The sequence below is a fragment of the Taudactylus pleione genome, unplaced genomic scaffold (genome assembly GCF_031769625.1).
Source record: "Taudactylus pleione unplaced genomic scaffold, aTauple2 ptg000066l, whole genome shotgun sequence".
Classification (NCBI taxonomy): Eukaryota; Metazoa; Chordata; class Amphibia; order Anura; family Myobatrachidae; genus Taudactylus; species Taudactylus pleione.
The window spans coordinates 9,281,669-9,308,200 of NW_028284468.1; the positions used below are offsets into that span (position 1 = coordinate 9,281,669).

At 44.7% G+C, this 26,532-nt stretch overlaps 1 protein-coding gene across 1 annotated transcript in view; it reads right to left on the reverse strand.

Annotated features, from left to right (window-relative positions):
- Nucleotides 1-5,338: 5,338 nt before the first annotated feature.
- The window catches only part of LOC148534436 (serotransferrin-B-like), a 65,143-nt gene continuing 43,949 nt past the window's right edge, over nucleotides 5,339-26,532 (reverse strand). Inside the window, exons 11-17 of the mRNA XM_088466657.1 lie at nucleotides 26,392-26,427; nucleotides 20,316-20,474; nucleotides 16,763-16,913; nucleotides 16,265-16,329; nucleotides 13,282-13,466; nucleotides 9,070-9,262; nucleotides 5,339-5,832 (exon numbers count right to left, since the gene is read on the reverse strand). Coding sequence (XP_088322783.1) covers nucleotides 5,792-5,832; nucleotides 9,070-9,262; nucleotides 13,282-13,466; nucleotides 16,265-16,329; nucleotides 16,763-16,913; nucleotides 20,316-20,474; nucleotides 26,392-26,427 — 830 coding nt within the window. The 3' untranslated portion in view covers nucleotides 5,339-5,791. The remainder of the gene's footprint in view (nucleotides 5,833-9,069; nucleotides 9,263-13,281; nucleotides 13,467-16,264; nucleotides 16,330-16,762; nucleotides 16,914-20,315; nucleotides 20,475-26,391; nucleotides 26,428-26,532) is intronic.

Below are 26,532 nucleotides of genomic sequence, written 5' to 3' on the forward strand. Positions count from 1 at the left end.
GTTTGTGTATGTGTGTGCACACACACTATTCATATATATACACTATCAGAAATCAGAAATACACTCTATACATGTTAATGTGGTAAATGAGTATACTGTACTGCTGACATCACTGGTACCCTTCACTGAGGACACTGCCAGCACCGCAGCACTGCCATTCCATGTACTGAGGATACCGTCAGCAACCCCGCTCTGCCGACACTGCTGTCACAGTAAGTGCACTATTGGTGTATCCAACCCACACTGTATAACACACTGTATCAGTGTTGAAAATTAGAAACTGAACTGCCACATGTTAGTGCCGCCCACTGTGTCACTTAGCTTAGTCAGCCAGCTAGCTGGATGCAACCTTTTGGCCTTAACTAGATGAAGCAAATAATATTGTTAGGTGGTCAAAATTGATTGGAAATTACTGGAAATAAATGTTATTGAGGGTAATTATACTGTAAGAACAAAAACAGGCCCATTTTATGTGATTTTAGCGGTTTTTATGATTTTTTAAGAAAAAATCCAGATCCAAAACCAAAACACGAAAACAAAACACGGAGGTGAGGTTTTAGCAAAACTAATCCAGATCCAAAACCAGGGTAGATCCAGATACAAAACCAAAACCAAAACACGGGGGTCGGCGTACATCTCTACCCTCAAGTATTTTGGTTCTTATCATTTTTGGTTTTGGATTTCTTTAAAATTGATAAGACAGTTAAAATCATGTAATGTGGACCTGTTTTTGTTACTAAAATATAATTAACCTCAATTATATTACTTTCCAGTTAATTCCAGTCACTTTTGACCACTTCACAGCTCACAATATTGTTTCCATCCATAGTGGTCACAGGCTGCAGCGAGCTGACTGGCTAAACTAAGCAGCAGAGCAGTTGCACAAACACATGGTAGCAGTGCTCGAAGTGGGAATTTAGAGGTGGGGGTATGGAGACTGAATTTCCCCCCTGGGCCCCTGCTTCCATGTCACCCCATTGTACGTCTCTAACCCCACCCCCACACTTCTCCCTGCCTGCACCCCTCTCTCACACCTTCTAACTGAATCCCTCTCTTCCCTCACCCCCTACAATACTAACTGCCTGCCTCCCTCTGTCTGCCCCTCTCTCTATTCCCTCTCTCACATCCTCCCCTCTCTCTACTTCCCTCTTACCTGCGCTGCTGGAACGGAGCTGCCAGGAGCACCGGGTCTTCGTTGCTGCTCCAGTAGTGCGAGCCAATGAGAAGCTGCCACTTGGCAGCTTCTCATTGGCTGGCGGCCGCGAGCCCCGTGATTGGCTGGCGGCTGTGAGCACAGTGATTGGCTGGCGGCCGCGAGCCCCGTGATTGGCTGGCGGCCGCGAGCCCCGTGATTGGCTGGCGGCCGCAAGCACTGCAATTGGCTGGCAGCCAGAATGCGCTGTTTACAATGCAGCCGGGACCAGGTGGCTGCTTTGTCCCGGGTATATGCCAGCCGCTGATCGAGATGTGTCCCATGCGGGACACATCTCTACACATTGCCGCTGCTGCTCCAGCGCTGGGATGCATTCTCTTCTGCGGCTAAAGTGAAGTGGGGCCAGGAAGTGGCGGTATGTCATACCGCCGTATACCGCCCCACTTCGACCACTGCATGGTAGTTTAAAAAAGAATATAGCACATCTAGGAAACAGTGGCAGTGCAGTGGCAGACAAGATGGCAGTTTAATACAAACTACACAATGCTATATAATGTTTTCATTAATCAAGAACTAGATCAGAAGCCCGAGGCCAGCACAGATAAATGGAGGTGGAGCATTTAGCGGAAGCCAGGTTAAGGATTGATTGATTAATTGATTGATTACCAAAAATACGCACACCTTGGTGCCTGATCAGAATATGGAGATATCAATCTTACTAGCCAAATCTATGCTGCAGCATCTTAATAGAGGTAATTGCCATACCTCTTAACAGTAAAAACCAAGAGAAAAGAATAATAAAAAGCCTCAATCATTTTAAATACAATTTATTATTACATACGTACGCATATTCCATTTAAGGGAGATGGGAAGATCCTTATCTCTCTATGAGAAATGTTAAGTTGACTTAAACATTTAATATTGTGTACCCACACATATCTACGACCAAGTCCATTCCAACCACTAAGGAACGAAAAAATACTGTTATACTAACTGGTTCTTGACCAAACAAAATGGTATGGATTAAAATACAATTGGAATTTTGAAGTGTTCTTTGGGATATGGGGCCTGATTCAGACCCGCTCGCGAGCGCATTGCGCTTGCAAGCGGGTCGATGGTGGGCCATTGCGCACACGCGTGCGCAAACACTGTAGCGAGTGAGAACTTCACTTGCTCCGGGGCTCGCTACAAGACGGGGCGGCTATCCCGTTTTGTAGGCGGGTAGTGGGGGTGGCTGGACAAACAGGGGCGTTCCCGAAGGAACACCTGCCTTTTGTGGGCAGCCCTACTGACATCACTCGTGATGTCAGTAGTGCACTTCCTGCTCTATTAGAGCAGGAAGTCTACTCGGACTTTGGAGACCTGAGACCCTACCACAAGGGTCTCCTCGCAAGCCCGATGGTCGCGATAATCGCGACTATCACCTAGCTGCCCGCTAAAGCTGGGGGTGGTCACCCACAGCATAGCGAGCGGCCTGGAGGCCGGGTAAAAAAAAACAGGCCGACCTGATTCAGACCCATAATCCAGAGAGACGTCCAGAGATGTGTGGAACGATTTAAATTATTTTGTATACTTTTATTTCTACATCACAGCAACCTCTGTGGAGGTGTTGGTGGCTTGCTAATAAATCTGCTGCTTCATAACTACATGCTCAGATAATAACCTGATATTTTAAAAGTATACTTTTACATCATTACTTATGAATTTTTTCTTGTGTCTTATTTTTGTGTGTTTTATATATGGCCATTTGTATGTAATAATAAATTGTATGTAATAAATTAATATTTAAAACGATTGAGGTAGAGGGTCTCCAATCAGCAGCGCTTTTTTTATTCTTTTCTCTTGGTTTTTACTGTTAAGAGGTGTGGCAATTACATGTATTAAGAAGCTGCAGCACAGATTGGCTTGTAAGCTTAATATCTCCATAATCTGATCAGGTGCCAAGGTGTGCGTATTTTTGGTGTCTAGTAATATACATTGCCTGTCAAACACACACAATCATGGCAATGTCCATAATGAAAAGTGGTGCGCTAACTGTAGAGCAGCCGGTGATTGGCTTTGCCTACTTACAGTACCCACGAGGGAACTGTCAGTAGCCGGAGATAATCAGCGGCCGCTCTACAGTTTGTGGCCGCTGATTGGCTGGCAGGACGTGCAAACCCTGTGCAGTCCCGTCAGCTGCCATTTGGGATGTATCAGTATGTGTGGCAACACACATACTGATACCGGGTGCGTGGGTCGGGAAACTCGTTTTATTTTTTTTGAAAAGTCCATGGATTACAGCGGAGACCATCGCCAGGATATAGGTGAGTATGCAATCTTTTTTGCAGGGCCAGTCATTAAGGATTCTACTGGAGAAGAGGACAGAAGCATCTGGTATAGGTAAGTATGTGTGAATGGGTAGGTGTATGTAATAAAGCTTTACTAATCACGGTGTGTGTGTTTTGTCTTTCTTTAGCTATTTATTTTAGAGTGTGAGTACAGGTGCCCGTCTGCTAGCACTTGTAGTTCCACAAGTGCCAAAGGACAGGCATGCTGACATCTGTAGTCCCACTGTAAAATACAATAGTTTACATATATTTCCCCACATAATTACCCCCGTACCCAATGCTCCAGGGGTGTGGGGAAGAGCCCCGGGCTTCAGACCAAGTCTGGGGTTAAGGGAGAGGGGGTACCCCTTTTTTGGGGGGGTCCCCACCTCCCCTGAGATCCCTGGCTTGGCCTGACCGGCTTGGGCTGATAATGCTTTGGCCCCGGAACCCCGGTGAAAGGGTCTCCGGACTGTGGCATTACAGCCCGGCCGTTTTGGGTCTGGTGCTGGTTTTGAAATATGGGGGGACCCTACGCACTTTTTTCCCCCCTATATTTAAAACCAGGACTGGCCCTGCAGCCTGGTATTGGTTTCTAAATTACGGTGGAACCCTACACATGTTGTTCCCCGTAATTTTAGAAACCATGACTGGCTGGCAAGCCTGGGGCTGGTTAGGCTTTTGTGTGGGACCCTATGTAATTTTTTTTCTGATATTTAAATGTTTTCTCTATATATACAAGCAGAATCATACATGGGTCACAGCGATCTGTTTATGTTTCTGCCAAACTCTCAGATCATAGACAGGTGTGTTTTTTTCACGAGTTTTTACAGGAGAGTTTTCCCATCTCATGAAAGTTTAGAAACTCTCTGCTTGGTAAATTCCAGAATCCTATCTTCACCAGTGAAAAGGTTCTCGAGTTTTGCTGATGGTGAATTGAAGAGAGTTTGCTAACTCTCCAGTATTTTCTCGTAGCAAAGGAGATCTCTCTCCCGAGTTTGACATTAGTAAATTTGAGAGTGGGAAAAAATGCCCAAACTCTCCAGAGTTTGCAAACTCTCCCAAACTCTCAACTTAGTAAATGTACCCCTAAGTGTCTGGACCGGGTCACTCGATTTGTTTTTTTGCCAAGTACGGGGATGCTAAGGAGATCGGTGCAAGGATGTAGGTGAGTATGTGATCTTTATTACAGGTACTTCCATTGGATTCTACGGGAGAAACAGACATGAACATCTGGCAGCAGGTATTTGTGAATGAGGTAGGTGAATGTAATAAAGTTGCACTGTAAACGGTGTGTGTGTGTACTGTGTTTTTTTAACTATTTATTTGAAATGAGTTGGGTATGGGACGCCGGCGTTTGGGGTGCCGGAGTTCGGGATCCCTACGGTCAGAATCCCGACACTGGCATCCCGACTAGGTTACTATCCTGATGGATGATAGGCAAGTATCCTAACCTAACCCCAACCCTATCATAACCCTTCCTCCCCGGTACCTAAACCTAACCCTCCCATCCCCGGTGCCTAAACCTAACCCTCCCTCCTTAGTGCCTAACCTTCCCTCTAGTGCCTAACCCCTAATCCACCCCCCGCTACTTACCTTCAGGTGCCGGCATCCCAATAAGTGTCAGGATTCCGGTGTTGGTATTCTGACCGCCGGAATCCCCCCTGTCGGGATATTGAACATATATCCCATTTTAATATCTACAACAATGGAATGTGGAATATAATGCAGACACTAACAATCAGAAAGGTCATCAAACCCTTTTTTAGACTTTGAAACAGTCACCTTTTATGACACTAATATTTTCAGTGCTTCACTTTGGGTGCTAATCACATTGGTTTACTGTATAATACATGGAATCAGGGGAAGCGTCACAGCAGGTACTGTCTCATTTATTGTGGACAAGTGTTAATATAGAATCTACATCAATGGGGTAATACAAAGATTATGTCAATCCTTCAACACATACAGCAGGATGACACTACAACACCCCAAGATACCAAAACGTACGCAGCCACTGCTCTGCCAGTCCAGGTGACTGCATTTCTCTTATGATCCCCGTGAAAATGAAACAGGAGTGCATCTTTAATATTATCATTACTCTACATTTTCTATCCACTGATATACTGACTATCTTGTAGTTGTTCATGGGGTATGGAAGATTTACATAAGAACAAAATTCTAAAGTGTGTAACAGCAACAATGGACAGATTTATTGAAAGACGACAGACAAGATGTTACTGGTTGCAGAGCAATGTTGTTTTTTTGGGAAGAATCAAGCAGATAAATGTACAAAATTAGCAGACAATGCATGAAGATGGTTCTGTTGTTAGACCTTGCAGGTGTGGAAGGTGCAGGCTGCCAGCAGTTCTGTGAATAGGAATAAAAACAGGACAGCAGTGAGTGAATCAGGTCAGGTGCTCTCTGTCAGCATAAAATGAATAACAATTTAGCAACAGCATTACACATTCCCTTGCCTTCAACCTTGCTGGTCCAATCATTTTCATTGATTGGTGTTTACACCGCTAAGAAAGGAACACATTTCCCTGGGTGATTCTATATACAGACACCCCACTGTACATTATAGTCACCCTTGGGTGTTTGAATACTGACATCAACAATGTGAAGACTGAAATATTTGCAGGGTGAGGGCAAAACCTGCTAAGTAACATTATATTAAGGTGCCAACACTGCTACATTGATTCAGTGGTTCTGGAGTGTCTTCTTATTTAAATGGAGCATGCAGACTGCACTGGCTCAAGACTTAAAGGTAAGTATCGTTGCCTGTACTATACTGCCTCATTTTCCACAGGTCATGGCAGTGACTGCCATGATCCTGCATACAGAGAGCATAACAATGGCTGCTATATAAATTGTAATAAATAGAGCACCGCAGTGACACCCCCAGCATAGCCCATCTATGGGAGGGGATAAGATGTAAATACACTATTCAGCCAACTGCCGCAGTTACTGGATCCCACCCTGAATAGCAGCTCTGGCTCTCCCACTGGCATCCCCCTCCTCACTCTTCTGGGGCACATGCCCCACCAGCCCTCCTCTAGCTGCACCTCTGAATTGTAAAAGTGTTATGAACGCCTACTGTAATTTGGCAGCTGTCTTCACTTTACCCTTCAGTGCTAAGGACAAGTGTAACTCATTCTCTCTCTCTCTCTCATTCTTTCTCTCTTTCTCTCTTCATTGCTGCTGTTTGCGGCAATAAGAAATTCTGTACCATCCGTATGTATAGTAAATGACATCCAGGGACAGGCTCCGAGGCTGTGTAAAGTAAAGTGGTTGCATTAGTAGTACTGCGCATGTGCCGTCAACAGACAGCGCATGTGTGATTGGCTATTATCAGGGAATTATCCCGGTAAATAAAGCGATATGTAACCTATAGGCCACAATGACTAATGTCAGGTTTTGTTGACCTGGGTCAGGAACCCTAGTGCTGGCTTTTGTATTAGAAGAGTAATTATTGTAGCTAGGCAGCTTCTCCTCATGCAGGTTGGTAATAGTGTGGATTAGGGGCCTGATTCAGACCCGGTTGCTATATGCTTGCTCTCGCAAGCCCCCCGATGGTCTACGTACACGCATGCGCGAACTACACATCGCGATCGCATACCGCCCGCTCGCCCACCAAAGGTAGCCCAGCAGAGTGAGTGACAAGAGAGGCCGTTTGTGGGTGGTAACAGGGCAGTCCATTAAAAACGGGGGAATGGAGGTGCGAACGCACGCGTGCCAGAGTGTTTCAATGCCGTTTTTAAGGCGTGCATAATTAACAGGCAGCGTCATAGTTCACATCACTTGGCTGTTTTTTACACTGAAGTCCTCGCAGTGATTGCGGTACAGTAAGGCAACCGCAAGTGCTGCGTTAGCTTCCGATGGTGCTCGATGTACCAGTGTTTTAAGACACTTCCAGGAGATGACGTGCGCTAGTGGGCATGGTATGATGGGCGGCTGCATACGCAGAGTGATCGCCCGCACAGCCAAAGTGGGTGTGCTTTTGTCTTGGCGAGTGATCACATCCCATGACGTCAATTTTAAAAATTAGCATTTTCAGGATGCGAGCGGCCGCAACATGCGAGCGGGTCTGAATCAGGCCCTAGGGACAGAATGCAGAGCAGGCTGGTGAGCTGCCTTGTGGTCTAGATTACTGGTGAGCTGCCTTGCCACATGGATTACTGAAACAACTGGAACAGTCTAGTAGTGCCTTATGTTCCCCATCCTAGCACCTACACAATGATGGGAACTTTCATTTAAAATAGAGTAATTTCTTCTATGTTTACAAGAAAGTAACAATCTATTCTATAGAAAATGTTAAAAAATCAAGAGATACAGTATGATGGTTCTCATGCCCAAATCTGCCCCCATCCTGGCTTCAATAAACTCCAAGGGCCTTGAATATTATATACGCTGGGTTAAAATATAGTTTGTACACTTTTTATGGGTTTCATTAAAATTGGCAAAAAAAAATGTGTTCTAAATTTTAGAATCTTGCGCTTTGCTGTTTTGGAAAGGTAGATTAATACTGAAGCAAGAACCTTAAAAATTTTTCTTGGGGTTGGCAGAAAAAGAGTACTTTGCAATTTTAATTGAATTCTAAGCAAAATAAGTGGTTTTTTTTCTGTTATTTCAGAAAGGTATAAATTGTGTAAATACTGCATAGAAAATTAAAATGTGACAAGGCCAAAAAGTGCAAAAATAGGTTCAGCACTGGGGTGAAAAAAGCCTTAACGGCAAACGAGTTGATTTAGAGGTGGACGCAATGTCGATGTTTGCGGATTTCTTTAGCACTGCGCATGCACCGAGATTGATTACGGTCGGCAGTTGCAGTGAGAATCTAGATGCAGAGTGAGCGCTTTTATGGGAGGTGACAGTGGTGGGGTGGAGGGTGTGGCTATAAAAATGCGGACATGTTGTGAGCTTTTGAGGAGCGTGTCTTGGCCAGCGACTGCGTCTGTGTACATGGTTGAAATAGCTTTGGCGGCTGACTTCCGACGGACATTCTGAGCAACCATAGTACTGCTCAGAGACATGGATATAACTACCATAGGTGCAAGAGGTACAGCTGCTATGGGGACCAGAGCTGAGAGGGGCCTATCTTCCTTGTCAATGTTACATGTGTTATTTAAATTTTTTACCATTGGGTGGTACATAGGGACCCTTACAAACTTTTGCTATGGGGACTTCAAATACCAAGTTACGCCTCTGAGAATTGATGGTGCGACCAATGTGAGAGATCGATGGTGGATCTTTGTATGTTAATGGACATCCACCTCTGAAACAGACCTATTGTTCTTTAATGCCATTTTCAGCGCTCTGTATTATATGGTCGAGTGGAAGGTCTGTATTCATCTGTGACTATAACTATCTTTATACACAAACTATGCTATGGATAAAATCAAACTTCATAGTAATATTTGTAAATTAACATAAATTGGTGTTGAACCAGAGCAGTCTGAGGGTGTTTCAATTCCAAAATGTGCATTGTGATGTTGACAAAAAATCAAATAATAGAATGTCACACCTGGAGACACGGGGAGGTTAAAAAGACGAACCCCCACATGTTAAGAAAACAAAGATGTAGGAGTCAGCCTGAAACATTACCTGATTTTGAATTTGAACACTCATTAAGAGCAGATACAGCGTCAACGTATTCCTTTCCTAAGAAATCTTTCATGCAATCCTCTTTAATTTCGCGCAAGCATTGTGTGGAATCCTTGAAGAGTTGGTCTTTGCGTCCTTCTGAAGCGAACATTTGCCACTGGGAACCTTTGGGCCTATCCCTTCCAAAAATTGCCTGCAAATGAAAAAGCAATGAATTGTTAGCTCAATGGAAAGCTTGTTTATTTGCGAATATTGTTATTAATTGCTTTGTTAAAACCACTCTCAATTCTCAAAAGAATAGAAAGAAAATAATTAAGACGAAAAAAAAATCCATTGTCTTTTGATCACATGACTAAAGCTGGCCACACATCTAAAGATTATCTGTCCAACCAGCCAACTAGTAGATTGGTTGGAATGAAAATCTGGTAAGGAATTAAATCAGCAACTTGCTCCCAGACGCTGAAAAATGGACCAAAACTGTTGTATGAACAAATAGTTTAGATCAAACATTTAACAAACTTGTCTGAAAGACCACTTTCATCTGTTTTCTGGCATTTAGGAGTAAATTGCTGATCATCATTTACTCTCATTCCTTACCAGATTTTCATTCCAACCAATCAACAAGTTGGCTGGTTGGATGTAAGTTGTTCTAGTGTGTGGCCAGCTTTAGAGTCAGAGGTGGGCACTAATGCAATAGATGATGCAGCTTTTTTCGCAGGTGCTGCTGCTAATTTAGGCTAATGCCGCAGCTGATGTGCTGGTTATTGAGACGCCCACGGGCTGTGGCTCTAATTCACTGTGGTGTAATTGCACCATCGAGCTGACATCAGTCGCACCATCGGATAATAGTGCAACCCTATGTACTTCAATCACGACTATGGAGACAACTGTATGAGATGGTAGGGGTCTCTATATGTGTAACACAGGCAAATGTCTTGGAGAATGATAAAGTGTGGAGAGATAAAGTACCAACCAATCACTTCCTAACTGCCACTTTGTGTGAAAAATTACAGTTAGGAGCTGATTGGTTGGTACTTTATCCCCCCCGAGGGTATTTATTTTCTCATTGGAACTGCATGGATCTACATGTATTTTTTATCTGCACTTCCCGGCGGTAACCATTGTGACGTATGTGCAGATTTAAAACACTGTGCGCTTATGTCCACCTCTGACAGAAAATGCTATAATAAATTTGCTATATAGGGTTGCCGATATGTAAATGTACAAAGATATAGGTCATGTTAATTTTGTTTGGAGTTGTTATTGTTCGTGTTACCATGGCAATTCATTCCTATCACACATCCCGTCACTGTCTTTATAGTGTGTGCCAACTGGTGCAGTGAGATGAATGACTAAATATTCTCTATAAAACGCCATGTGATAAGAAGGCGCTACATAACTAAATGCTAGTGAACTGAAATGTACCACTAATTTTATATATATATATATATATATATATATATATATATAAATAAAATGTGTATATATGTTTGTACACTTGTTTAACAGCAACCCACATGATCATTTTTAATTGATGCAGCTTGCTATGTAGCATATTTGTTATAGCATTTTGTTTGTAAGTAACAGGGCCAGTTCGAGGGCTGTACGAGCAGCGTGGCTGCATGAGGGCGTCACCCCATAGATGGCCGATGACTGTCAACAAAGGCCAGCATCACGGCCGTAATTCGCATTGTCTATAAGATAACTTTTTTTGAACAATTTTTTTCCTGTAGCGGCCAGTGTGTGGCCGTTGAACAGAGTGGCTGCGCGGTGCACCCCCCGCTGTGGGTTGGTAAATGGCAGATTGTATATACTATCAAAGCATCATGTTTAGCGTCACTGACTGGTTGGCCATGATTTTAGGTCATGTTGCTTCCAACATGTAAGACACCTCCGATACCCCTGGGATGTAACTCACAGGGACATCGGTTATCGCTAGCGATGTCCCTGCAAGTTACATTTAGTATGTAGCGGGGATAATCATGTAAATAATATTATTCAGTTGTGATGTACACTGAAAATAATTGTTGCACTTCCGCGATTCTTTGTACATTGCCCAAGTGCATACTCTGCAATCTTCTCTTAATAAGTTTATTAAAATTTACACCATGGTAATTTCACTATCTTGATCGATATATGATCTGCATATTTTTTTAGAATGATACTCCATTTTGTAATTTAGCTTAAAGCACTAGTAAATATGTATATAGACAGCAAGGTGCTGAGTAACACAAAATCTTTGTAGTTTCTATTGGCGGGATGTACAAAAGAAAATGTGGGCAGAAATCCCAAAATTGCCATTTTTAGAATTTGGCCACATTTTCCTTACGTATCAAGCGCCGCAATGCGAGACATTCTGGAACTTCCACCCAGGGGGCAACGCCATCTTTTCGCTTCCTGCACAGAGAGGGATCCAATTGGGTCACCAGAGGGACCTCTAGGTCATAAACCTGGAAGTCTCTTTATCGCAAAGCACAGCTCTTATATTAATGCCGGTATGTACCCGATAAGTGGCGGAATATACCGCATCAAGAAAGTGATGCTTAGTACCCTATATGTGAATTGAGTGAGGTTATATAAGTTAATTATATGCTTCCCGTATCATCCATTTAATTCTGGAAACATATGAATTAGACAGGTTCTGTGGCTGATTAAAACCAGGTGAAATGGAGACTTGAAGCCCGCCAGCTACAGAACCTGTAATTCATGTGTTTCCCAAATTAAAGGGATGCTATGGCAAGTCTACTTAATTATAATATATAATATCATGTGAACATATCTGATCATTTTATCTCTAAGAATAGAAGGTTGCAATGTAATGTAAATGTTTTACAATAAATAGACACCTGGTTAATTTGTAATGGTGGCGGACATACAGTAGCAATATCTGCTTATACGGACACCTGGACCTGACCACAAATAGTTAAAGCTTTTAACTTGGAATTATGGTTCAGAAGGTTCTGCTAGAGGCTATGCAGTCTCATAGATAGTAGTATCAAAGTATATATTACTCATTGTTAGAATTATGGGTTTGAGTGCTTTTTTTATCCCCAGGTTGTAATTATAATCTATTCCTATGCTTGCACCCTCTGAATCTGACCCAGCTGATAATTAATTAATAAGCTTTTTGGAGTGGATAAGGGGAATGTAACGTCTGGGAGAAGTTGGTATTTCTTTAATGAAATTTCTAGGTGCAAAGAAATGAATCAGGAAACAAATTAATACAAGTATAGTACGTTAGCAGGGCCATGCTGCTAGTGCAATATGGCCCCCACCGGAAGCCGCCGCTGCTGATGTCGTTCACACTCATAGGCAAATGCAGGGGGGGTTTCCATCTGCCTGGAAACCCCCCTCCCCATCACACACGACCACAGTTTAAATAGTAATATAATACAATGTTACTAGCGCTGCATGTTCTTCTCAGTATCACAAATTAAATAATTAGCACCACCTGTGGATCTTTTAACACGTATCAGACAGTAATAAATATACCTGTGCACCAACTAGAACATCTGGAAAACATGCACTATTAGGGATGCACTGCTATAGAGCCCAAAATGTACATATATTTCCAGGGCAGTGCTAGGTTCTTCTGCTGCTCTTCCAGGCTCTGTACACAAGACACTTTGTATGACGCATATTAAAACTGGTTGAGTACTAATTCTGCCCTCTTCACGGACAGGCCACACTCGCTCTAAAACCAAGCATTTGGAAACCCCCCTCTAGAAATCCTGCGTTTGCCACTGACACTAGACATCATCTAGCGTGTACTTGGCATTATGGTTAGGTTTGGGGTTACGGGTTAGGGTTAGGCAGTAGGGGGAGGGTTAGGGTTATGAATGGTACATAATGATTACATACCTTATGGCATAATTTAGTTTTGCTTTTTTACAAACTCACCATAGTGGTCTATGTCTTTCTGCAAGGTTAAGGGGCATTTTTATGAAGCTGTTCACAGGGTTTTGTCCTATTTATCAAAGGCTACCGTTTACCATGGCTATAGATAGAAATATTTTCTGTTGCTGCATATTCGTAAATTATCCCCATGACCCCTTAACAATTCTATATTATGACATATTTTACATCTTATGTCACATTTCTTTTAACTCCAGATTTGGATTCTATTGAAGTTGACAAAGGTGGAGCTCTACACTCCATGTCTAGTAGTCAATGATGACAGACTCATACACGCTTACTTAGCATTGATCTTACCTCCTGTTCTTTAAGAATTTTTACCACTGTCTGTTTCTTCTCTTGAGTAGTGACAACAGCGTGAGCTGGGACCTTGGCGAGGTGGCAGCTTTTGTACTCACTGACGGCTTTGCGAGTGCCATCCAGACACAATAACTCCAACTGGTCTAGAGTCACATCCTTTGCCCACTCTGGCTTGTTTGGACCTAGAGGGTGGATATCCATAACCTTACGATTTTAGTAACTGGGTCACATGTGAGTTAAATTAATACAATGTTAAGGTAATAATTAAGAAGAAGAATTTTGCTCAGCTATACCAGCTAAATGATTTATTGAATCATGCACAGGTGAGTTAACCTATGTTGCTGGGTCAGTAATTATTACACCTGCTGCCACAGACAGAAAATCCCCAAAACATGACCTGTTGTGAAAACTTGAGGGTTGAGAGCGAGAACCACTGAGGTATTGTGATCACATAAAATGTGATGCGTTACCGTGCTATTTGGTAGAGTAAGCAGACATACTAGTTTAATCCATATCACTATGTTCCTGATTCAGAGACGGACGCAATGGCGATTTTTACGATTTTACGATCGAGCGATTGTTTACCATTATGCATGAGTACAAGCAACACTGTGCACACGCTGCGATTGTCTTGCGATTCCGCACGCACAAAGGATCTATTCGCAAAGTGATTGACAGGTAGTTAGCGTCTGGGGGAGGTAACAAGGGGGTGGTCATAACAATGCAGGTGTGCCTTAGGGGCGTGCATAAATTAGCCATTGCAATCTCATACACAGCATGAGCGCCCTCTGCGTGTTAGGAGAGCTGCAGTGTTTGTGGCTGGTCAGACCTGCCACAATGGCAAGAAGGCTGCTTGATGTGTGTCGATGTTACCGATAATTAAGCAGGTAAGCAACGCTGTACGCAGATGAGTAGGCAGCAGTGAGCGTCCCTATGCTTGGGTGAGCTTTGGAAGCACTAAAACATGCAACTGCGATCGCATTCTTGCCCATCTCTGAATCAAACCCATTTGCACTGGTTCTATATCATGAGACTTTCATCATGCGTGATACACTTAATATTAAATGAATGTGAAAGTGAAATAATATCATTAAGCTCTGCATGGTAGTTGTATTTTTTGTTTTTAACCTACAAAGCCCTTAACAGTTTTGCACCTTGCTACATTTCTATATTAGTCTCTACATATCAACACAGTTTTATTCTGTAATTTATCAAGGATCAATGCCTTACTGCACGGAATTTTATGTCTTAATATTTCCCGACAATCATGTATCCAGGACTTCCCCTGTGTTGTACTTACACTCTTCAATGTACTATCCCATCCTATTCAATTAACCTCTACCAATCAAAGTTTTAAACATGCCCAGAGACGTATCAAATTCCCAGAGTTCATTGTTATTAGTTCCTTAAGTTTAGTAGGTGACTTCGTTATATATCATCTATGCCCTCTCTATAGAACACTTAATACTACCCAGAAACTTTTATGCCATTGTTATAAACTCAACCATTGGATCCATTAGATCTGCAAATAAGGAACATTTATACCGCTTTTAAACCTAATTTCCGGGTCTGACCCGGAGGTTGGAACAGGGTTCCAATCCGGATCAAACCTGGAATTTAGCCAGTGCCGACCTAGGATATTCCTGAGTCGGAGCTGTTCACACCAGAGCTGGGTCTGCAGTGACCCGTCTCTTACGGCGTGGAAGTGGATGCTTGGAGATGATGTCATCTCGAAGCGCCACCAGGCCCGCCAAGAACTGTGGCGGGCCCCGGTAATAGGGGGCGTGGCCTAATCGGGAAGGCATGGCCACGCCCCCTAGCCGAGGAAAAAAAAAAAAGATTTCCAGCACAGCTTGGCGGCGCTGCGCGCTGGGGCGCTCTGAGCCCCTCAGCCCGGCGCAAAGCCAGGGGGGGCGCGATCAGTGTGATCGCTCCCCCGCATAGGAGACTGCTGTGGCTGCTGCTCAGCAGCCACGAGCAGTCTCCAACTGCAGCTCAGCACACGCTGTGTGCTGGGCTGCTGTGAGGGGGGGAGCGGCGCCGGACCCGGGCCCCCGCCGGGCCCCTCAGGAAGCCCGGGCCCGGGTAATCTATACTCCCTCCCCCCCCTCTTGGCGCCCCTGAGCGCCACTAAAGCCGGCCAGTTACGTAGGTTGCATAGTCAAATGTAGGGGGGGTTTCCGTCTGCCTGGAAACCCCCCTCCCCAGTACACACCATGACCACAATAGAAATAGTAATATAATAGAATGTTACTGCATGTTCTTCTCAGTATCACAAATTAAATGATTAGCACCGCCTGTAGAATTTTTAAAATGTGTCAGCTAGTAAAAAATTTACCTGTGCACCAACTAGGACATATGGAAAACATGCACTGTTAGGGGTGCACTGCTGTAGACCATCAATAGGGTTAATTATTAATACTGTATAATAATACACCATCCAGTACATAAGGAGACCAATATGTACATATATATGTCCAGGGCAGTGCTAGGTTCTTCTGACACAAAAATGAGTCTACTCATTAAGGTCCAAACTGTCTCCCGTCATGAAGGGGTTAATGTAAAGCTGACCATACACCAGACCAACTTTCCTCCAACCATCCAACTATTTGGTTGGTTGGAATGAAAATCCGGTAATGCATGGGAGCTAATGACAATCAGCCATTTGCTCCCAAACACCGGAAAAGGGACGAAAGCTGTTGTTTAGACAAGTTTATTAAATGAAATAGATTTAACCAACTTTGCCTGAACTATCTTTTTCGTGTTTTCTGGTATTTGGGAACAAATGGCTGATTGTCACTAGCTCCCATGCATTGCCATTTTTTTTCTAGCCAACCAATTAGTTGGATGGTTGGGGGAAAGTTGGTCTGGTGTATGGCCAGCTTTAGAAATCTGATTAACAGCATCATCTACTTATGTTTGTATGAACTCATGACCTACGCCTTGTACAGCAACATTTTTCAGAAACCTACTTACTCACCTTCAAAGTTCTCAAAAACAGTTGTTTCCTTTATAAAGGCGACATCTCCTTTCTCAATGAGACACCTGAAACAGTACAAGAGATGTCACTTTATCAATTCATCATACTATAAACCATCTTCACCTTTACATTCATCATATCCCAAATGTATATTTCTACTTACTGCACCCTGTTTATAACTGTCCATAAATGCAGTGTATTGCACCCTGCTTATCACATTGTATATCGTATAAAGAAAGCTGGTAACCCAATTATCACATTGCAAGGTATAGTACAGTTTCTGAGCCCTCAACATGCAATGTACTAAATGTTTTTTTTTAAATTTGCATTCCTAAAATACTTAAGAGTCTTCAGTCATTCTATACAACATACTGTATTCCCAAACTTCAGTCAATGTAGGGGCAGGTTCCCAGATCTTAGAGAACCGGTAGAATTTGGAGGGGACAGCCCAACTCCACGACATTCAACTAACACTTTCAACACTCCGTATTCCATTACCTTGCAGCTCCTGCGTAACCATAATATAACTCTTTATTATTAGCAGAGCATTTTGTGTTGTCCAGTTTAGCCTGTGGGTCACCGACACACAGTTTGCAGAGGTTAGAATTAACGTCAGCTCCAGGGGCACAGCTCGCTTTGAAGTAATTTGCTGCCAAAGTAGATAAAGATAACAGAATACACATATATTTCATTAGGGATTCATGTCTGTCCAGAAACAAGATACCTATTGTTGATTGTGGATTCACATCTTAAGCTGCCAGTGCTTTCTTCATTGCTTGTGCATATGTTAGATCATTTTGTGGGCACATTTAAGCTTGAAATAGTTGTTACTCTCTTTTGTACATCACAAGGAAAATTATGGGGCTGACTCTGAGGGGTCTATTTAGCAAGCCTTGGAGAAAAAGTGATCTGAGATAAAGTACCAGCCAATAAGCTTCTAGCTGCCATGTCACAGGCTGTGTTTGAAAAATGACAGTTAGGAACTGGTTGGTTGGTACTTTATCTCCATACACTTTATGTCCATCCAAGGCTTAGTAAATAGCAGAACCGTAACTAGACTTTTTGATGCCCTGTGCCAGAAAGAGCATTGGCGCCCCCCTCATTTTTCAAAGGGACATAATGCACCCAAAAAAGGGCCAAGGCTTCATGGGGAAGGGCAAGGGAAGAGATAGGAGAGGCCAGGAGATGCTGGGGATGAAATAAGAGAAGCTACAAGCAAGAATGATAATAAACAGAAATTTGACAGGCCCAAACAGAGCCCCCTGACCTGTGGTGCCCTGTGCGATGGCACCGGCCGCACTACCCTAGCTACGGCCCTGGTAAATAGATCCCTAAATCAGATAGAATGGTACCCTGTAGTCTGGTAAGCTGCCTGGAGAGTTCACTTTGGTTTCCGCAGCAGAACTCCTTACTGGGATTGAGAACAGTCTTGAAAATGTTCTCCTCTAGAGAACGAAATGCGTTGGATAGTACCCATAAGCTATCACTTCTGAAGCCAACATACTACGATACCACTGGACTGAAACTTACTAGGAACCATTGTTTCTATTCCTACTGGGGCAGAAACACATCAGTGCACACTGAGAACTATTACAGAGGCAGCTCAGCTGGCAGTTGCGCTGACAATAGCCATCTAATGAGATGAAAGCAGGAAATATCCTTTTACTCTTTGGAGAACTATACGGAATTGGAGGCATGTTCCCCCTATCAGACTAACGAGGAGGTTGGTTTGAAGCACTTGAACCATTTGGGACTTCTAGCAATTCCATAGGCAACGTAGTATATCTTTGTTTTATAGACTCCTTGTAAGAATCTTGTTCACTTGCAGCCAGGGCCGGTTTTAGACATTGTGGAGCTCAGGGTGAAAGTTCCCAGTTGTGCCCCCATTATTGATGCCCCCATTATTGATGCCCCCAGTAGTAATGCTCCACAGTTGTAATGCCCCCATTAGTAATGCCCCCTATAGTAGTGCCCCCAGTAGTAATGCCCTCATTAGTAGTGCCCCCAGTAATAGTGCCCCCAGTAGTAATGCTCCCTATAGTAGTGCCCCCAGTAGCAATGCCCCTTATAGTAGTGCCCCAGTAGTAATGCCCCCATTAATAAAGCTCCCCAGTAGTAATGCAACCTGTACTAATGCCCCTATAGTAGTGCCCCCAGTAGTAATGCTCCCTATAGTAGTGCCCCCAGTAGCAATGCCCCTTATATTAGTGCCCCAGTAGTAATGCCCCCATTAATAAAGCTCCCCAGTACTAATGCCCCTATAGTAGTGCCCCCATTATTAGTGCCCCCATTAGTAATACCCCCAGTAGGTATGCCCCTCAGTAGTAATGCCCCCATTAGTAATGCCCCCTATAGTCATGCCCCCCAGTAGTAATGCCCCCTATAGTCATGTCCTCACTAGTAATACCCCTTATAGTAGTGCCCCCTATAGTAATCCCCCCAGTAGTAATGCCCTATAGTCGTGCCCCCAGTGATGGTGCTTCTGAATAAAAAAATACAAACACAATACTTACCTTACACCCTGCTCCTGCTTCCGCTGCCGTCCGGTCTGACCGCGGCTCCACGGATCGATGGGAGAGACGTCATGACATCCCTCCCATAGTGCTCTCTGCAGGAGCCGGAGCTCAAGAGTGAGCACCGCCTTTCGGCTGTCACTGCAGGGAGGGAGCCGGGTGCCCGCTGGTAACAAATCTCAGCGGGCACCCGGCAAATGGACCGGCGTCGTTTTTTTTTTTTTTCTTCTGGGACTCAGTGGCGCCATCTAGGGGCCGGCGCTCCGGGTAACAGCCCTCTTAGCCCGCCCCTAGAACCGTCACTGCTTGCAGCTGACATTTCCAATTCACTTACTCATTTATTTAACAAGTGCCAGAGATAATTAGTTATCCTCCACTATCTTTTTACTTGTACATTTTTTAAATAAGTAAGACCTAATTGATCATTTTTAACAAGTGGAACTGAAAGGCCATCTACCTCCCTGTCTATCTGTCTTGCTGCCTGTCCGTCTACCTATCTCACCTTCCCTATGAATATTGGCCCTGATTCAGCAGATTACCGATGGTCGGGAATCTGCGCAGACTGTCAGTGATTGACAGTCTGCTGCCGTTTGCGGGTGGGGAGGAGGTGATTATGGCCTCCGTTTCCCCAAACCATTGTTGCCGTTGAGAGGGAGAGAAGAGGCCAAGATCTCTGTTGGCTGACGGAGATTTCCTAGCCTCTTTGCTGTATCTGTGGCGGCCGGCTTGCATGACCCCATGGGTCACTCAGCCGGCCGATGTGTTTGCAGTTTATGCGATGCTGCGTCCTTGGACACAGCTCAGATAAGTAATGCATGCAGGTGGCATGACGCCTCCTGATGCATTACCATATTACAGCTATCACAGCTGCCATCATGTTAGCAGCTGTGATAGTACTGCGTCCTCCGCTGAATTACCCCCATTGTGAGTTTAATTGCAGTGGCAAATGTTTATTGCCACAATCCAGGAAATCTTAATAAATATGCCAAAAGACATTAATCAGAACTGTACAAATATGCATAGAGAGTAATACAGCAATATAACTTGAGATAGGAGCTAAGAGGGCCTTCCAAATCTCAGTACTCTCTGGAATGCCAAGAAATCTTTTTGTACAGTACACATATTTGGTATAGCTACTGTATAGTTGAGAGGTGATACGTTCAATATTCCAACACATTGGATTCTAGTGGTCAGAATGCCGGTGATGGAATCCCGACTGCCGGAATCCCGAAGGTAAGTAGTGTGGTTAGGGGTTAGGGTTAGGCACTAGGGGGAGGGTTAGGTTTAGGGTGCAGGGAGAGGGAGGTTAGGTTTAGGCACTGGAGGTTAGGTTTAGGCTAGTGAGAGGGAGAGGGTTAGGATACCGACCGACAGGTGTTGGTGTGCTAACCCTGTCGGGATGCCGGCATCTGGATTTTGACTGCCTGGATCCAGAATGCCCGGCATCCCATACCCATCAGAACTAGATAAATACATTTTGAGTCATTTTTGGGATGAGTAATTTAAGCAGACAAGCACAGTTCTTACAGGTCACTCACCCATATCACAAATGCCAGTTTTTTTATGAATCAAACCCACAGGAACATTCCAGCCAGCGGTGCGCCCTATGCCGGTGTGACATGTTTTCTTGTCTTTAAGATTGTCCCATGAGATGTTTTTGTTGCTTTTCTTCGCGACGGCAACAGCAAAATATGAGCCTTTGTTAAAATCACAAGAGGGAGAATAAATGTTCTACATTTTTACATTAGTACTTATTACTGTACATCAATAAAGGACTAATATCAAATCACTATATACTGTATATTAAAAAAAGGAAAACATATTCTGTGGTAGCATGCTGTAAGCTGACAGAATTTTCTAGCATGTCATTTTTTTGTTTAAATTGAAAATGTGTATATAACTAGATGCATGTCCGGGGATGTAAGTAGACACATGTGGGAATAAAACGAGTACTGACCAACAGTTGAAATCTCACATATTCACATAGGACTATGGTAGTTACAGTACTCTCTTGCCCATGATCATTAGAGTTTGCTTTTAAAGAGCGCCATCTGCACTGTCTCCTTCGTTGCAGGGTACCTATAATAATGGAGGAGCGCTGATGCCACTTGTGCGACCTCCAACCCATTGCACCACTGTACTTGCGCAGCATAACAGTGCATTTTTCTCTCCATCCTTTATAGTGATAGGAAGTGCCCATAAGAGTCTCCTCAGGAAGACTATGCCATAAGCACAGCCATTGGCGTATCTATAATGGGTGCAGGGTGTGCGGTGCACATGGGCACACCATGCCATATACTTATACTTACCTCTCTGATGTCCCGCGTCAGACAACTTTGCAGACAGAAGCCACCTGGCGGCCATTTATCCAGGGATTTACGCATACGCAGTAGAGAAGTCTCCGGGAACATAGCACGTGTACCATGTTCCCGAAGACCTGTGCATGCCCAATAGATTCTGGCACAAAACCAGAGTCTACTACACTGCAGGAGTGTCACGACCCTGTCTAGTTGTCACCTTTTTGCCTTGAGACTTACCACTGCCAGCTGCCCCATGGATCTGTGTGTGTAATTTGCCTGGAGGATTTGCTCTGATTATTGCACCTGGCCTCTCCTCTGAGCAATGCTAGCCCTGATTGGAATCGCAGGTGTGGTTCTGATTCTCAGAGGTGCAGAGATGAATACTCCCTCTGCATGTTGTGCCTTCCACCACTCAGAATGCTACTGCCAGACCACCTGTCCGTATCCACCAATTGCTGCCAGAACCATGGTGTATATATCTTCTCCTGATAGCATTCTGGGCCTGAACATCTCGTCTTCCCGTGGTGTATGGTTCATGCTGTTTCTGCATTCAAGTATATCCCTGAAACCTGCTACAGCAATCCCTGGTGCAATCCAGAAAACCTGTTACAGCTGTACCTGGCAATCCAGTAAATCTGCTGGCAGCAACCCCGGTGCTTCCAGAAAACCTGCTACAGCTAAACCTGGCAATCCAGTAAATCTGCTGACAGCAACCCCTGGTGCATCCCAAAAACCTGCTACAGTTATACCTGGCATCCAGTCGTCCTGTTACAGCAGTACCTGGCCTGTGCTCTGCTGCTAGTCCTACTCCTGGTTGGTCCCTGGCACTCTGTAAACCTGCATCGTGTCACCCTGCCTTGCTTCCTGCTGTGGATCAACTCCTGCCCCTTTTACCTACCTACTCCCTCCCTGAACCTAAAATTCCCAAACCTACCCATTCCTTCCTGAAACCTGTTATTCCCAATTATCCCATCCAGCCTGCACCTGAGTTCCAACCTTGTCACAGCATTTCCGGATCACCCTGTTTAGCCCTCGTCTCAGCATTACCTGATTTCCCTTCAGCCATTGTCACGTTATTCCAGTCCAGAATCAAGTTCCAGGCTCATCAGTTCAGTCCACGTTGTTCCAGTCCAGAGTCAAGTTCTTAGTTCATCAGTTCAATTCAACAAGTCTTCCTGCCCGTCCCAGTCCGGTTCCTCCAGTTCCTGTCATTTATCATCAAAGGCAGTTTGCACTGCTACACAAGTCTTGTAAATAGAGCTATCTACATCACCCATGGTTCCGGTCCAGCGGGCCTCCAGAGAATTCAGTTCATCACCTGAGACAGGTAACTCACAAGCACCAATCATGACAAGGATCAGAGGGGGCTGGCATGGAGGCTGCACACAGGCCCATTCATATCTTTAACCACTACCGTGTACTCTGGTGCCTATGTAACACTGTGTCACCATCGCTGAGTGCTCTATACATTCCACTACCACCACAGAGTATATTGGTGCACATCACGGTATTAACCAGCTCCTGGCTGGATCTGTTGTGCTACATGTTCCTGTATTGTATACAGCAGCTGCTGCATTAACCCTGTGTTAACCCGTATCCTGTGTTCTACCTGGTTAATAAACCAATCCCCATCACACACCGCTGACACCTATCAACTCCATTAGTTCTGCCAATATTTGTACACACAGGTAAGAGCAAGTACAGATTATGGGTAGTGATGTAACATGGACATATGGTGCTGGGGACAAGACTAATATGTGGGTCCTTTATCCTTTAGCAGATAATAAAAAATGAATAGCTCTACTTGTTCTGCTTATTATTTGTGGGGAGGGTTTTGGCTGGATTTTTGAAAAATGCAGCCATGTCGGACCGTTTAAACACTGATTTCTGGGCGTCCATAAATTAGCCACTGCGTTCTTACTCACAGCAGGAGAGCCCTCTGCATGTCTGGAGACCCGATATGTCTGCGAACACTTAGGCTTACTCAGAAGGTTGATGGGCACCAGATCTGCGATCGATGTTCCCAGTTTTGTGCGCGAGCGGCGGATGTGAGATACTTTCAGTGGGCATCGCTAAGCACTGGTCGGCGAATGAGTCATTAGCATATTTTTGCAATTGCGATCTGTGAGAGATCGCAGCTGCGATGGCATTTGGGTCCACATCTGAATCAGGCCCTAAATACCAAACACAAGGTGAAGAAATTGAAAACAAAATAACCCCCCAGACTATGCAGCCCAGCATACTGAGGTCAAGATAAGGAGCACGTATACATAAAAGAGAACTCTAGTTAGACAACCTCTGCCATTCCCCTAACACATTCACCTGTGGTAACAGACCACTAACAATGTCCAGAATAAAAAAGACTTTCAGTGCCATCCTAAATAGTTACAGACAGTGGCGCTCCAGAGGTGGCGCTGCAGCACAGTCCAATATTTAAATAGGGGAGCCACACCAACTAACATCCCAAAGGCTGCCAAACATCACTGGCCATGACTCAGTGGCAGTTGGTGTGGCTCCCCTATTTGAATTTTAGTCTGCGCTGCAGCCCCACCTCTGGAGCTGACACTGGTTAGTGGTTACTGGTAGCAACAGTAATACTAATATCCTCACAATAACAGTATTAAGCACTTTTTCATAGTCCTATCACAATAAAAAGCTGGACACTTTGGATCTCCACCTTCATGAAGTCGCGACATTCACAATGGTTAAAATATTGACATCATTGATATGGCGTCATTTCTATTATGGTGCGTACACACTAGACTATATGCTCCCTGAGCGATATAGTCTAGTGTGTCCCCGGCAGGGTGTGCTCAATGTCGTTCATGACATTGAGCACACCCGCTGAATGATATCATCAGCGATATCGTTCAGCGCCGGGCTCTCTCCCCCATTCCATAACATGCAGCAACCTGACGACATCGTCAGGTTGGCCTGTATGTTAACCCGATGAACGATGATGACGAACTACCCGCAGGAACGCGCGTCGTCGTTATTGTTCATCGTTTTTCTGTTAAAAATTGATGATAAAGTGGACGACTGAACCATAACGATATCGTTATCGTTCAGTCGTCCACTTTAATCGCCCAGTGTGTACACACCATTAGAGTTAGCATTTGGGTTGTGGTTACTAATCCTGCATTTCTAATACCCCTTTTACACCAGAGCTAAAACCCAGGTTTTTGAAGGGTTAACCCGGGCAGCTCCCTGGTGTAAAAGGGGAGAGGGTTGGATCGCCGGGTCGAGTAACCCGGCAATCCAACCCAGGTAACTAGCAGGGTTTAACACGGGCATAGCCCGTGAAACCCTGCTGTGAGAACAGCGCACTCCGGGTCACGATGACCTGGAGTGCGCTGCTAGCCGGCCGCTTGGTCAGGCTTCAGTGGCGCTTGGAGATGACGTCATCTCTAAGCGACCACTTTCACTCCGCCAAAGCTGGGTCTATGCAGACCCGACCGCGGTGTGAGCGGCGCTGACTCGGGAACAACTCCGGGTCAGACCCGGAATTTAGGTGGAAAAGGGGTATTAGTGAGCATCAATATGGACCTGCTCGTATTAAGTACAAATACTGTAAACCAGAAACTCCATTGAAATCCACAGCTCTTGCACCAAAAATCGAGTCAGAAGCATTCACAGTACTTCTGACATCTGCCAACTGCATCCATACCAACATTGCACTCAGTTATACCCCTTTTACACCGGAGCTAAAACCTGGGTTATTGCAGGGTTAACCCAGGTAGCTCCTTGGTGTGAAAGGGGAGAGGGTTGGATCGACCCGACAATCCAACCCAGGTAACTTGCAAGGTTTAACACGGGAGTAACCTGTGAAACCCTGCAGTGTGAACGGCGCGCTACGGGTCACGATGACCTGGAGTGCCCGCCGCATGCCGGCCGATTAGTCCAGCTTCAGTGGCGCTTGGAGATGACGTCATATCCAAGCGTCCACTTCAACGCTGGAAAAGCCGGGTAAATGCAGACTCGATTCCGGTGTAAACGGCACCGACTCGGGAATGTCCTGGGTTGGCGCTGGCTAAATTAAGGGTCTGATCCGGATTGGAACCCTGTTCCAACTCCGGGTCAGACCCTAAATTTAGGTGTAAAAGTGGTATTAGTCTGCTCCTCTAACTTAGACCCCTAAAGTCACTTTTTTAAGGGTTGCTGCTCATGTGCCAGTGCTGTGTATGTGCTTGTCCCTGGATGCCATATTGTAAAATGTGGCATCCAGCCCCTGCCTTATGCATTTTAAACAATGCAAGGTAGAAATTGTGTGACCGCATGTCACTGTAAATGTACTGGCTTCCTGTTATAAGGAGCATTAAGTGTTGCTACAGTACATCAAAATATAGGTTATACTCTTGTTTTTTTTAATGCTAGGCAGGGCTGGATTAAGGCTTGTGGGGGCCCCAGGGCAACCGAGATGTGGAGGCCCCCACCAATAAAATTGACAGCCTGCTTACTCTACTAGTATGCCCCTTACTTAGCTTGAAAATCTGGGAGCTCTGTTCAGCGGTTTTCCCCCGCAAAGTCTCTGTGGAAGTCCACAGCTCCCGCTGCGACTGATGTCCTGTGCCCGGACCACATGCTGACTGCTGGCGCCAGGTCATGCCTCCATATTGCTGCCCGTCGCTGTTTGATGTAGTGCCGCGCGCCACCGGGCCCATGCAATGACGGGTTGCAGGAGCTTGTCAGTGGTGGCCAATGCAACCTTGCGGTGCAGCCAGCCATAAGGGAGAGAGGCCGCGGCGCAGAGGAGCCTTCTCTCTTGTGATTGCCGTTGCCTGGACTGGCAACTGGCTTCCCCAGGAGCTGGCCAGGTAGGGACAATACGTGCGGCAGTGTGGGGGCTGGGGGCCCCCAAATGTGTGGGGGCCCCTGGACGACCGCCCCGTTCGCCCCCCCCATAATCCGGCCCTGATGCTAGGTCATTGTTATATAGTACACAATATTTGCACAGTATGTATTGGAGTGAATAAGTTTGATGATATTCCATCCACTGAACATCTAGACCACAGTTTCTCAAACTCGGTCCTCAGGACCCCAAACAGTGCATGTTTTTCAGGTGTCCTCACAGAATCACAAGTGAAATAATTATCTCCAGCTGTAAATCTTTTAAAATGTGTCAGTGAGTAATGAATACACCTGTGCACCTGCTGTGTGACCTGGAAAACGTGACCTGTGTGGGGTTCTGAGGATCAAGTTTAAGAACCACTGATCTAGACAGAACATGGATGATTAATATACAATATGCCAGTATTTCATTCCATGCAATAGGCATACATAACAGGTGAGTATGTAGAACACATCTTATCTGTACCTGGTGTGCCTGAGCTTTCTTTTCTGCAGACTCCATCTGTCAAAAACAGTAAAAAAAATAAAGAGATAAGGATTAATGATAATGTTACACCACAGAATGAATTCTCTTTACATATAAATCACCATAATTATTGCACATACA